The sequence below is a fragment of the Ostrinia nubilalis genome, chromosome 8 (genome assembly GCF_963855985.1).
Source record: "Ostrinia nubilalis chromosome 8, ilOstNubi1.1, whole genome shotgun sequence".
Classification (NCBI taxonomy): domain Eukaryota; kingdom Metazoa; phylum Arthropoda; class Insecta; order Lepidoptera; family Crambidae; genus Ostrinia; species Ostrinia nubilalis.
Window position 1 is genome coordinate 13848885 of NC_087095.1, and position 13051 is coordinate 13861935.

Sequence of the window (13051 nt, forward strand, 5' to 3'; positions counted from 1 at the left end):
TTTAAGTAAGCAATACTATAAATTATTTTAATGGTTTTTCATTTATTTATTAGAATACAATATTTACTTTATAATTTATAACATTTTAACAACAATACTAGCAAAATACTATTTTTTTTATATACGTACCTCTCGGGGAGTTCGCGCCTAAAAATTCTGACATCTTTCACAATAGCTGTCCGGCGACGAACTGCCCGCAAGAGGGTCCTATATTTTTTATTAAAAGTATCATAATACGCACGATCGCAGTGTATCGATTTCGTTCCGAAAAACAAAATTTTGCCAAGCAAATTTTTATTTTAAGTCAATGCGCACGCTTATTTAAGTAAGGTCTGAAAGGGTTAAAATAAAGAGGCATCAAGTTAGCTTACAGATAAAAACATATAAAACTCATTTATTTTTGTAAGTAGGCTTTTAAAAAGCACTTTTACACGTCCCAGTATTAACCCTACCACTGCTTCGGGACAATAAATGGGCCAGTGCTGAGAAGAAGCAGCTTAAGAAACTCAGTCACTATTGCCAGTCTCCTTTTCAAGGGTTTACAGTCATTAAAATATAGGTACATGTTATAAATATTGATGCGATATTTATCGTGTTTCCTTTCCAGGTGGTGTACACATGGAAGATGGACTTCAACCGCAGTCTCCTCAGCGCTGCCACGCTTCTGGTGCCAAAGAGTCCCACTTCTGCGCCCGCGTCGATGACCATGCCGCTTTGGGCGCACAACTCCTGGGTGTGCCTGTTCGCTGCCATGCTAGCTGTTGCGATTGGCGGGAACGCGATCGTCATTTGGATTGTTACAGGTGTGTATACCTCCTTGTCAGGCGATTCAGATCAGATCAGGCGGACATACGCCCGTATTCACAAACGATGCTTGCTTAATTGAAGCAGCAAATCGAACGCACAGCGTTGTATAGAGCTCTGCGATTGATTCGTGTGTCACCCTGTGCGTCCACGTGCAGTGAATACGGGCGATAGGAACTTTTGTTGCAAAAGAAATGACCTTTTTACCCGTAAACTTAGCGTTTCTTCTAAAGATAACTAAGTGTATTTTTTAGTCGTTAGGTGAGACATGAGTTAAGAGTGTTGCTGAAACTTTCATAGTGGCGAGTGTGCATAATCTTGTTCTGGCTCACTTAACAATATGTCCTCACAACTTCAGCCTTTCTTTAGGATACCATAGCTTTGATACTTTTCTTTATAAAATACAAAAACCCGGTTTTTAGCTTGAGCGTGCTTATTTCTGCGTAAGACCGTAACGTGAACTACATTATTAATATTACGTTTAGTATCCTAATACATCTCATATAACTTATGCACACTCAAGCTTAAAATCGCAATTCAGAAATCGAGGGAAAAGAACAAAAATTGTTTATCCTAATCAGTAGGCAACTAAGTCCTTAATAGTCAGTTTACCTCGCTTTTTCTCTTGATCCATAATTTATCTGAAATAAAAGTTACGGGATTTATTCAGCGTTATAAAACAGGTACTGGGTCGGCCATGAATTAAATAAAATGAATTACTAACGTATCGGATGAGGACCAGACCGGATTAACCCTGGCTGAACCGCCACTCTTACTTCAATTATTTAGTGGGTTTTTGCGTCAATCCAAATCGATTTGTTTATCCAAACACGAAACGAAAGGGTATAGTTGGTATTTAACGAAAGATCGTAACAACGTTTGTCACTGTCCTATAGGCTCATGATCGAGAACTAAACCTAGGATCAAGAACGTGTTCTTTTTATGTCACCGCACGTGCTCACTCACAATGTATCTCCAAATAAAAATAACTCGTTCCTCGACAACTAGGCCACAGCAATCAAATTATCGACCCTGCAGTGCTAGGTTGGTGTGTTATTATGTCAGTCACATGATTTATTTACCTTTATTCCCAGTATTTCGTTAAAGGAAATGCCATCGGAATATTAACTACTCGTACTACTGTTACAGTGACTTTTATAGTCTATATTGGTTGAGTAATTCAAAAATTATACCGAAAATTGGAACCAGAAAATGGATTAGCAGACTAAAATGGATACGTATTTTTTAGAAAAAATACCTAGGTAAGTATGCTATAAATTTTATTAAAATGTGACACCTGCGGAATACTAACCGGGAAAAGCCTATTAATGATCTAAATAATAAAATTATGGAAGTTTGAGTTGATATAAAATGTCGGTAGAAAAATACAATAATGTTGTTGGTTTAGAGGACCTTTTAATCTCGGATGCTATAACTAAATTCAGGATTTTATTTATTTTATTTTTATTTTTATTCATTGGTTTACCAACAATTGTACAATAATACATACAATATAACAAAAAAATCCATTAATACTATGTTCTAAGAGTACAATATATAATAGTAGGTAAACACTGCATGCGTTTATATAAACCAAACCATTCAAAGAAAGGATTAAAAATTCCATGTAAGTATTTAAATAAGTACCAGTTAAAATGATAAGTTCTTTTGTATTTTCATAAACTTATGTAATAATAATCTTAAATGTTAAATGGACGTGTAATGCAGTATAAATAAAAACAAAAAGCAAAGCACAAGAAACCATCCGTGCGTGGATTAAACTTCTAAAGTTGTATCGTTTTGGAATATTAAGAGAAAGAGAAAATTCCATTTCTTGACTGCATGTACTAAGTGGGAATAAGAAAGCTAGCTGTAAGTGGTTCCAACAATTTGCATTCAACTTTGTTTTCTAGTTTCATTTTCAGTTTAACCACAGAATAATAATAAGTACTACGTACAGAAGTTTTACTTCGCGAAGGTATTTAAAAAAATGTATGCTAAATGTCATTAACAATATGGTGTAATTTAGCCTGTCTCAAGAGTCAAGCACCATTTTGTTGACAAACGTCAGTGATCGGCACTGCGCCGAAGCTATAGGGCTGACTTCGGTAAAATGATGTGACGTGAGGTGTAAAACTGCGGAAAATGGCGGAGAAAATATATGATTTAGCATGAATTATCATGAATAATATTTACCTCTCAGTGTCTTGAGGCAACTTAAAAAAGTACGTTCTGTGTTTTTATTATTATTTAGGCAGTTAAATACTGCACAGTATTTAGTACACCATTTTCTTTATTTTCTTCCATCATACACAAGAATACGCGTGCGTGAGTCAATGTTCGCTCGTATGTGAGGCCTTGTCGAATAGTATCCTGTAGGTGGGCCATCGTGCGTGTTTTGTTTTCGATGTAAACTCGCGGAGATGAACAGGCCTGGTTTAACTTTTAACCCAATGAAGTACTATAAGAAAATGCAGCAGTACACTTGCAATATTAGAGCTAAAACTATAAAAATATTTTACTTAAGTGAAAATATTTTATCATAATTGATTTAGATTAAATAGAGAAAATCTAATTTAAAATAAAGCAGCATATGCGCAAATTTCCAATGCAGCTCTAAATGTCTAAACTATATAATGCAGTCTCATACAACTCTATTCATACTAAAATGCATTGTAGGAATTCGTTGCATTTTCTCTCTTCACGCCTGCACCTGAAAACATTTCACCGCGAATTTAGATTCGCATTTGCCGTTTTCTCTTTATGAAGCACTTCTGTCTCAATTTGGAGAGGACTCTTTGGAAAATCATTTTGAATGTTCAGTACAATTAATTTTGAGAGAGATTTTGTAATATTGTTATTTCGGCTGAATTTAATTAATTATATGCTGCTTTTAAGCCCCACACAACAACAAAAGAGAGGTGTTATTAAATTTTGAATTCGGCCATTAATTTTGAAGCGAAGTTATTAAATTAAATCTGTAAAATTATTCATTTTATAGAACGTAAAATATTATTACAATTAATAATTAAGAAACGAAATACACACATATTATATTTCCCTCTATGTGCGTGACGTACTCGTATTTGATGTGGAGGAAATGATTGCCAAAATAAAGGGTAATAATTCACACAACAATATTATTTTCTTACCTACATGTAATTTTCGATTTTGCGGTGAACTGAACTGTGATCATTTTCATTTGACTGGAGATGTTATTGAGCGTTGGCCCTGAAGGTTGCATACCTATGGATAAATGTTATGGTATTTTGTTAATACTTGCACATGAATAAGCAATTTTAATTCGTGTTTATTTGGTCTAAATTGTATTTGTGAGTAACTTAGTCTTACATAAGGATATAATTTGATCGATGTAGATACTTATTTCGATTGAAGATTGATCACAATATTGATTTAATGCCCGTTTTCACCATCAATCCGTAATTTTTTTTTCAAAGATTCAAAGATTATTTATTCACCGAGATAATGTGGTACAATAAAATATGTGGTCTTAAATTAAAAAGAGGTGCAGCTTATCTCACCAGCGTAGCTGGCATGTGAAGTGACCCTATGAAAACAAAATTCCTGTTATTTGTTACTATAGGGATCACTTAAAAATTAGGGATTGATGGTGAAAACAGGCATAAGTCTAAGAAAAGTTTTTGCTTTAGACTTTAGATATTATTGAGTACTTATAAACGTCTATTTGGATAATATTATAATTATGTAAGACTTTTAATACTCACCTTTGCTCCCACTGGCATTCGAACTACCGACTGTTACTGCAGCTGGCATGATGTAGCCGATCCACAAGACCTTTGCAAGCATTTGTTTAGATCAAATGTATTTCAGTTTAGTTCAGTTGTTCAAAATTTTAAACAAGGTCACCTGGGTTCATTATTCAATGTTTTTAAACGAGATTTTTTTTTGGATTGTTGTTTCCCATGAATTCGAAAATAATTCCCTATTACACTAAATTAGCAAAAATAATGATGGATATGCGGAAAGGGTTATTAATCACCGGGGAAGCCGGTTCGTGGCACCAGATAATGAAGCTGAGGATATATTACATAATCAATCAAGTAATAAAACAGCTTACATGAATATTAAGGTTATTATGAACATAAACAAGTGGTGAGAAATAAAAAACGTGGGGTTAACTCATTACAGCATCAAGGTAATGATTGACAATATTTTGGCATATTTTTTAGTTTTAGTCACCGGCCTGTGGTACAGCATATGTTTGTATTATCATATAGTTAACGACTCTACACACCAAGCCCGCCGATCAGCCCGGCGGCTTGGTGTCGGTGGCTTTATTTCAAAAGAATCATGTCCACGACTTGTAATTTCTATGACTATAGACAACGTGTCAAAAGTCCATGACGTTGGGTCAGCGGGTTCGGTGTGTAAACTGCTTTAGGTTATTAATTATATTAATACAATGAAATTAAAAAATCTGGAAAATTAAATCCTCATAATGACACGCTTGAAAGCGGAACCTTGACCCCGAAACAGATGCCTCAAATCTGCACTATGATTGACACCATTAGGAAGAACATCAGTCAATAATTATCCTCATCGAATCGTGTTACCGTACCTTCGTTACTTTCCTTTTTACAGAATAGATCAGATTAGGACATCCTCGTGTCAGTTTTAATTGAGAAAGGACCGGTATCATTCTAATTTTAATGGCTAAGATGAACAAAAGGTAGGCAATAACTACGAGTACTAATTGATGAAAACTCTGAAATTGCTGAAACTTGTGATTTGTTGAAAATTGTGCCTGAGTAATATTATAAAAAATACAGTGTGCTTACCATGAGTTCACGTTAGGTGTGCTCGGTAGCGAGTACGTCAAAAAAATCTATGAAGATTTAATTTCTTGAAAGTAGCCGCTAGGGGCACTGCACAATATGTCATACATTTAATGTCATTTTTTTACGCAGTCGCTAGCGAGCACACCTAACGTAAACTCATGGTAAGCACACAGATCTTTTAATTGATTTTAACTAGACGTATGTACTAATTAATCAAAGCAAGTACTCAGATATTGAAAGTAGCTGTTTATTATCACTACTTCATACTCGGAATTCAGGACTGTTTACCAGTCAGAACAAAACAACTTCCAATTTGTAACTAGTAAAGTACTTCCATTAGAAACTTCAAGGTATTTAATCGAACCGTACCTATAATTGGCTTCCAACTTCGAAAGTCCAGTAGCTGGACTCCAGTTCAGCAATAATTGTTGCGTGCAAAATCTTTGTAATCACGCTTCAGCAAATTATCCGGCGAAGGTTTTCGGTGTTCTTGAATTTATGTACGATTACTATCAAAGAAATGTTAGTAATAACTTATTATTGCTTACCTAACCAAGGCGTTAATTCGTGCTTTTTATCATATTTCAATTCGTTCTTACTATAACATCGTAGGACCTCGAAACTGATCCAAGGCTATTCTTTTCATACGTTCCGTTATATAGTAAAGTTATAGTGGTAAAATGGTTCACCACTGTGCTTGTCAACGCGCTGCTATATTACACATTAAATTAGAGGTCCATGCCAACTCTAGCGATTTATAGAGTAGTTAGTCCTGACGTTGCAAATTAACTGCATACGATGGTATATTCGGATGGGTATTGGGCACTGCGCCGCGCAATTAGCACTTACTGTCTACCTACATAATTACAGCTATTATTCCAATTACCTAGCCCCAACAAACTTCGAGTTTGTACTAGGGGACTAGATACGAACAGTAAATAAACCGAGATGCACTGTGAATACATCTAAATACCTATTATTATAACCTCCTCCATTTAATTAGATTTAGAGGTTCCATCACACTTCATCTGCCTTCTATAGGATCTCGAATAGGGTTTACGGTATGGGAAAAGTAACTAAGTATCTCGATTATGAAAAGAGTAACTTTTGCCCTCGTCTGTTACAGAAAGATACCTAAATTTTCCTTACTAACCGGTCAATCTGGAAACCTACCTAAAGTAACCGGCTAACCTGGAAATCATTGAGGGAAGCCACAGTTCAATTCAGCAGTGGACCTCCTGTGGCAATAGATTTGCATAGCATTAGGAAATAGGGATGTATCCTGGGTAAAAAAGCAAGAGTTGTAATTAGTCCGTCAGTTAGCTTATCAAAAACTAATCAACACGTATTTTTCACTTTTTAAAACTAATGAAAATGTAAAGAGATAAAGCGTGCCAAAGTTCTAAAGAAAAGGCCCGTGACGTCAGTGAGTGCGTAAAAGTGCAGCACTTTGTGACGTCGCGCGGAACTTCAACGCACTATAACTTTGTAAATATTTGTTTGATTGAGAATTAAGAATATACGTGTCCAATATTTTTTTATACTAAAATTGACGGACTAAAAATTTTTTTTATATAACTAGCCTATTGTAGGTACCCGCAAAATATTATATCATTCATTTCCACGCACGATCGCTTTCACATACGCTAATTTGCGGTCACAAGCGCCGCGTGCTCATGAACGCGCGCAAGTTGTCAACACGTTCAGCTGCCTGTTTGTATATGAGTATGAGAGTATTGGAAAAGTAGAAAGCTAAACGGATTAGTAATCTAAAGACGTGGAAATGGGGTAGGGTATATAGAAAATAGAATTGACGGCCAATGGGGCAGCAAGGTTCTAGAGAGGAGGCCACTTATCGGAAAGCGTAGCTTAGGGCGTCCACCCACAAGGTGAACACAGTTCACCTCGTAAATGTCAAAAGCAGGAAGGCCCTGGATGCCGCTACCAATGGTCCAATCTGGAAATCATTGACGGACACAGTCCACTTCGTAAAGGTCAAAAGCAGGAAGGCCCTGGATGCCGCTACCAATCTGTAAATCATTGACGGACGCCTATTTTCAGTAGTGGACCTCCTGTGGCTGAAATTATAATGAGAGAGCTAATTCTCTCCCCAATAATCTCGTTATTCGGATTTTCATTTCAATACGAAGCCGTAAACACCCGCGGAAAATTATCTCAAACATTTCCACGCACGATTGATGTAGTCCGCTTCCCTAATTTGCGGTCACAAGCGCCGCGTGCGCATGAACGCGCGCAAGTTGTCAACACGTTCAGCTGCCTGTTTGTATATGAGTGAGAGTATTGGAAAAGTAGAAAGCTAAACGGATTAGTAATCTAAAGACGTGGAAATGGGGTAGGGTATATAGAACGTAGAATTGACGGCCGATGGGTCAGCAAGGTTCTGGAGAGGAGGCCACTTACAGGCAAGCGTACTTAGCGTAAGGCGTCCACCCGCAAGGTGAACACAGTCCACCTTGTAAAGGTCAAAAGTAGGAAGGCCCTGGATAACCAATCAATCAATCTGTAAATCATTGACGGAGGCCTATTTTCAGTAGTGGACCTCCTGTGGCTGAAATTATAATGAGAGAGCTAATTCTCTCTCCAATAATCTCGTTTATAAATGGATTAGGTTTAAAGAACATTTATTTCTCATTAAAAACCTTACAGTCATTTACATGAGAAATTAACAAATATGTAGGTAGGTAATTCACAAGTTGTTTTCATTTCAATATGAAGCCACCCGCGGCAAATTATCTCACACATTTCCACGCACGATTGATGTAGTCCGCTTCCCTAATTTGCGGTCACAAGCGCCGCGTGCCCATGAACGCGCGCAAGTTGTCAACACGTTCAGCTGCCTGTTTGTTCGGGTATGAGAGTAATTGTGTATTCCGCGCGTGGAGACGATCCAGCCGCTGTTTGCGGAACTGAGCCGTGGTCTAGGTTTATAACGCACAATAGAGGCGTAACTCAGAAGACTTAGCTAATCTTGCTTTAAAATTATTCTTTGAGTCACGATAGCCGGTCAAAGGGGTAAGATTGACCGACTCTACATCCGAGGAACGCGAGTTCAAACGCCGCCGCTCGACTATTATTGTGAGCCCACCAGTAACATAAGCATTATTTAGCTTAGTAAGAGGGGCTAACTAATTGGTGAAATACAAATTACTAATAGGTATTTTCTTTAAAAAAGTTTCCATATAATGAAGTACAAAAGATTGTCCATATCGGCAGATTTCATCTGAGAAACAGATAAATAGAGCTGCTTTCAAGGAATTTGAACTAAGATATTGAACGTGCTTGTAGTATTTGCCTATAATAATACTGTTTTGCATCCAAGCTCAGTGACAAAGGCCTGCATTGCAATTATTCAGTGTTTGCATTTGCGTTGGCTTTTGAACTGGCCTATAATAATGCCACATTGCACGATCCTCCCTCCGAGCCACGCCTTTAATTATTAAGGACCCTGTAGTATAATAACCGTGCAACGTCTTTGTTACCAAACTTGCTTAATTAGGTATTCATAACAACAGTAATTACTAGACATTAACCAATTAATAATTGAATTAAGCCGTAAAGTTTAATTATACTGATACACGTGTCATACCAATTTGAGTATATTTTGAGGGCAACAAACGTGTCTATTAACTTTTATAGGTGTATAATTTACTGGTGGGCGCTTGAAATGATGTGATATCCTAAAAAGTCTGTGTCATTTACAATGACCGATCAGTGACTACATAAACTTGTATCAAGTCACACCGGTCTTTTGAATCCACTTTAACTGAGTATTAAGACTACTAACTCCACTTGTGTTCGGTATATCCCACGGGTTTGTTAGCTCAGCCGATGACCGCGGCTGATTGCAACAAATGTCACGAGAGATTGCTATATTGCATGATGTTTGTTTCGATAAACAAAGAATCACTGAAGTGTAAATTAAACGAAACACTTTACAAAAAAAAAACAACTGTTCGCGGCAGGGTATTTACCCGACGGATTGAATACAAATTTCGGGGAACAGTACATAAAGTTCGCTTTTGTCGCGTAAAACCGCGGACCAGGGGAATAATTTTCAGCAGCTCATTGAGTGACAAATTCGATAATCATTTCGTTCATTAACACTTTTCAGGTAGACTGCCATTCAAAAGGACTTCCAGAAATACACTGGGAGTTAATAATTTTAACTGAAATTGATAAAACTTTAGATTCTATTTTTATTCTTTCTTTAAAGCCACGATAAATGGGTTTGAACACGAATAATTAATCGTATTTTAATTAAAAACTACGACTTACAGTTTTGACATTCTCTTAGAATAGGTATTGTTTTAACTTTAATGAAACTTCGAATTTAACCAAGAAGAAATCACATTGTCTGTAGGTACCTACAAAACGTATCATAAATTCAAAAGTTCTTTTCCAAGAACTTTTTGTAACTAGCATTCTAAAATAATTTTACTTTAAATAAATCAAACCATAAAAATGTAAAATAAATGAAATTCTATTTTACATTTTTGTGGTTTTGGTGGCAATTTAATTAACAGAAACTGGCATTCCAGATGTAGGAGATTGGGATAGGAACGGGATGGGATACCTTCGATTGAGCAGACTCCACAGGACGGTCCAAGCTTGGTTCTTCTTTCACTTTCACAAACACTTGAATTTTTATTGAGATGAGTTTAGCGCGCGATTTGTGTTTATTTGAATTGGTTTATTTTGGATACTTATTTAGTATTAACGCCCAGATAGGTAGGCGAAGCGGCGCGTTGCGATGCGAGAGCGAGACTGAAGGTGGGAGGGAGAGGATAGGAAAAAGGACTGTCAGAATGAGTGATAGAATAGTGTGACATGAGTTTGAAATGTATGAGGTTTTAATGCTGGCGCGTACAACTCCCCCGGCCTAGAGGTCTTCCTCTAGATTGAGTAGCGTTTGTAAGAAAAAATAAAGTTAAAAACGTAAAAAGCATGCGTTAGAGAGAACTAAACGAGTTAAATTAGCGTTAAAGTTGAGTTAAATTAAAATTAAAGTTGAGTTAAATTAAAGTTAAGAATATTAAAATTAAGAGCATTATTTGAGTTACTGTAAAGGAAGAGGACAAACTCTAACTACAGGCCGAACATAAGTACCGGTTGCAGTGCGAATCTTTAAGGTGCGAATGATTTTGTCCTTTCCGGGGTATACTTCCACAACCACACCCAATGGCCAACAAAGAGGATGCGCATTGTCATCCTTTATAACAACAACAGAGCCCACATCTATCGGTTTGGTCACCGTATTCCACTTTTCACGGCGTTGTAGAGAAGTTAAATACTCCTGACTCCAGCGACGCCAAAAGCTTTGCACTAATTTATTGACTAACTGATAACGCGTTAACCGATTGTCAGAAATATCAGAGACATTTTCTACTGGTAAGAATTTCAGTGGAGTTATATTGAGAAAGTGATTGGGAGTGAGAGCGGATATATCAGATGGGTCAGAGCTAAGAACACACAATGGTCTACTATTTAATAAGCCTTCTATTTGTACAAGTACAGTGTTGAACTCTTCGTATGTTAACACTTGAAGACCAATAACTTTATAAAGATGCGTTTTTACATAACGAACATTTATCTCTGTGATGCCGTTAAAGTGCGGACCATATGGTGGACTATGAAGAAACTTAATGCGTTGTTCAGCCAAATGTGAACTTAAATAATTTTTGTGAGAGTCAGATTCTAAAAGAGCGTAAATTTCGTCAAGCTTGCGTTTAGCGCCAATGAAGTTAGTACCTCCGTCGCTATATATCATGGAAACGGGGCCTCTTCTACAAATGAATCGACGAAAAGCGGCGAGAAATAGATCAGAGCTTAAGTCTGAAACTAACTCTATGTGTAGAGCCTTAGTTGTAAGACAGCAAAATAAACAAATATAAGCCTTCTGGCTTTTAACACCTCTGCGGCGAATGTGAGTAATAAAGAAGGGACCTGCATAATCGACCGATGTATAAACAAAGGCTTTAGCTTCTGAAACGCGAAATGATGGCAAGTCGCCCATAAGAGGGTTTGTAGATTTAGGGTTTAAACGAAAACAGATATTGCATTGATGCACTCTTTGACGTACTAAGTTACGTGCGGAAAGTATCCAAAATTTCTGTCTAAGCAGACTGAGTAGAAGTGAAGGACCAGTATGTAAATTACATACATGAAAGTAATCAACTAAAAGTTGAGTGAAGCGATGTTTAGGCGATAGAATGATTGGATGCTTTTGTCCATAGTTGAGTTGAGAGTGAGTGAGTCGACCTCCGACACGAAGTATATTATCAGAGTCAATGAAAGGGTTAAGTTTGAGAAGCGATTTGTTAAAGGGTTTATTATTTTTAATTGCGTGCATATCTTGAGTAAAAAATAGTGCCTGTATATGGCGTACTAAATAGAGTTCAGCGAGTTCTAAATCAGAGGATGTAACCACTCCGTTTGAACGTAGTATTTTAGCGAAGCGTAACACGTACACAGTAGCGCGTAATAATTTTGGGTACGTGGAAATGCGATCAATTAATCGATCGAAAGGGTGAGAGTTCGATTGAGAGCTTGTCTCTGAAACAAGAGCGATAGTTTTCTCTTCCAGTCGAACACTGTTAGATGAAACTTGAAATGGCTCGATAGGCCATTGCGAGATTGGCTGAGCTGTCCATTGAGGAGAGTGAAACCAATTTAATTGATTTAATAATGCTTTAGGAGTTACCGGTCGCGATATTACATCTGCAGGATTTTCATTTCCATTAACATGATACCAAATTTTGGCGTTGAGTTTCGAATTAATTTCAGTAATTCTATTCGCAACAAATGTGTGAAATTTGTACGCGGGAGAATGTATCCACGTGAGAGTGACAGTCGAGTCCGAAAATGCGTAAATTGAGTTAACAGGATAACGATTCTCTATACTATCGCGAACCGATAATAAAAGATTTGTCAAGAGCAGCGCTGCGCACAGTTCAAGCCGCGCAAGAGATATTTTCTTTAAAGGCGCGACGCGCGATTTGGATGCGATAAGAAAGACTTCACCGGGTGAATCTGCATCAGAGCTCACGCGCACATAAACCACAGCTCCGTAGCATACTTCGCTGGCGTCCGCGAAGCCCATGATAGTGACGTGGCAACCCGCGGTGATTCCTATATGACGAGATATTTTTAATTGCGATAAATAGTTAATCTCACTATCAAACCGATTCCATTTATTTTTTATTGAGTCTGGAACTGGCTGGTCCCATTCAAGTTCGCGCTGCCAGCATTCTTGAATTAAGAGTTTGAGAAACGCTGTCACAGGGCCTAGCAAACCCAAAGGGTCGAATAATCTAGCGGTTGCGGAAAGAATCGTGCGTTTTGTGCATTGGTCAGAGTTAGTAGAGTTAATTTTGTAAAGAAAAACGTCATCATTAGGAAGCCACTGC

General features: G+C 37.3%; 1 protein-coding gene across 1 annotated transcript in view; it reads left to right on the forward strand.

The window, feature by feature from the left end:
- Positions 1 to 706: 706 nt before the first annotated feature.
- LOC135073999 (tachykinin-like peptides receptor 86C) overlaps positions 707 to 13051 on the forward strand; it is a 76502-nt gene continuing 64157 nt past the window's right edge. Inside the window, exon 1 of the mRNA XM_063968288.1 lies at positions 707 to 803. Within this exon, the coding sequence (XP_063824358.1) occupies positions 707 to 803 (97 nt within the window). The remainder of the gene's footprint in view (positions 804 to 13051) is intronic.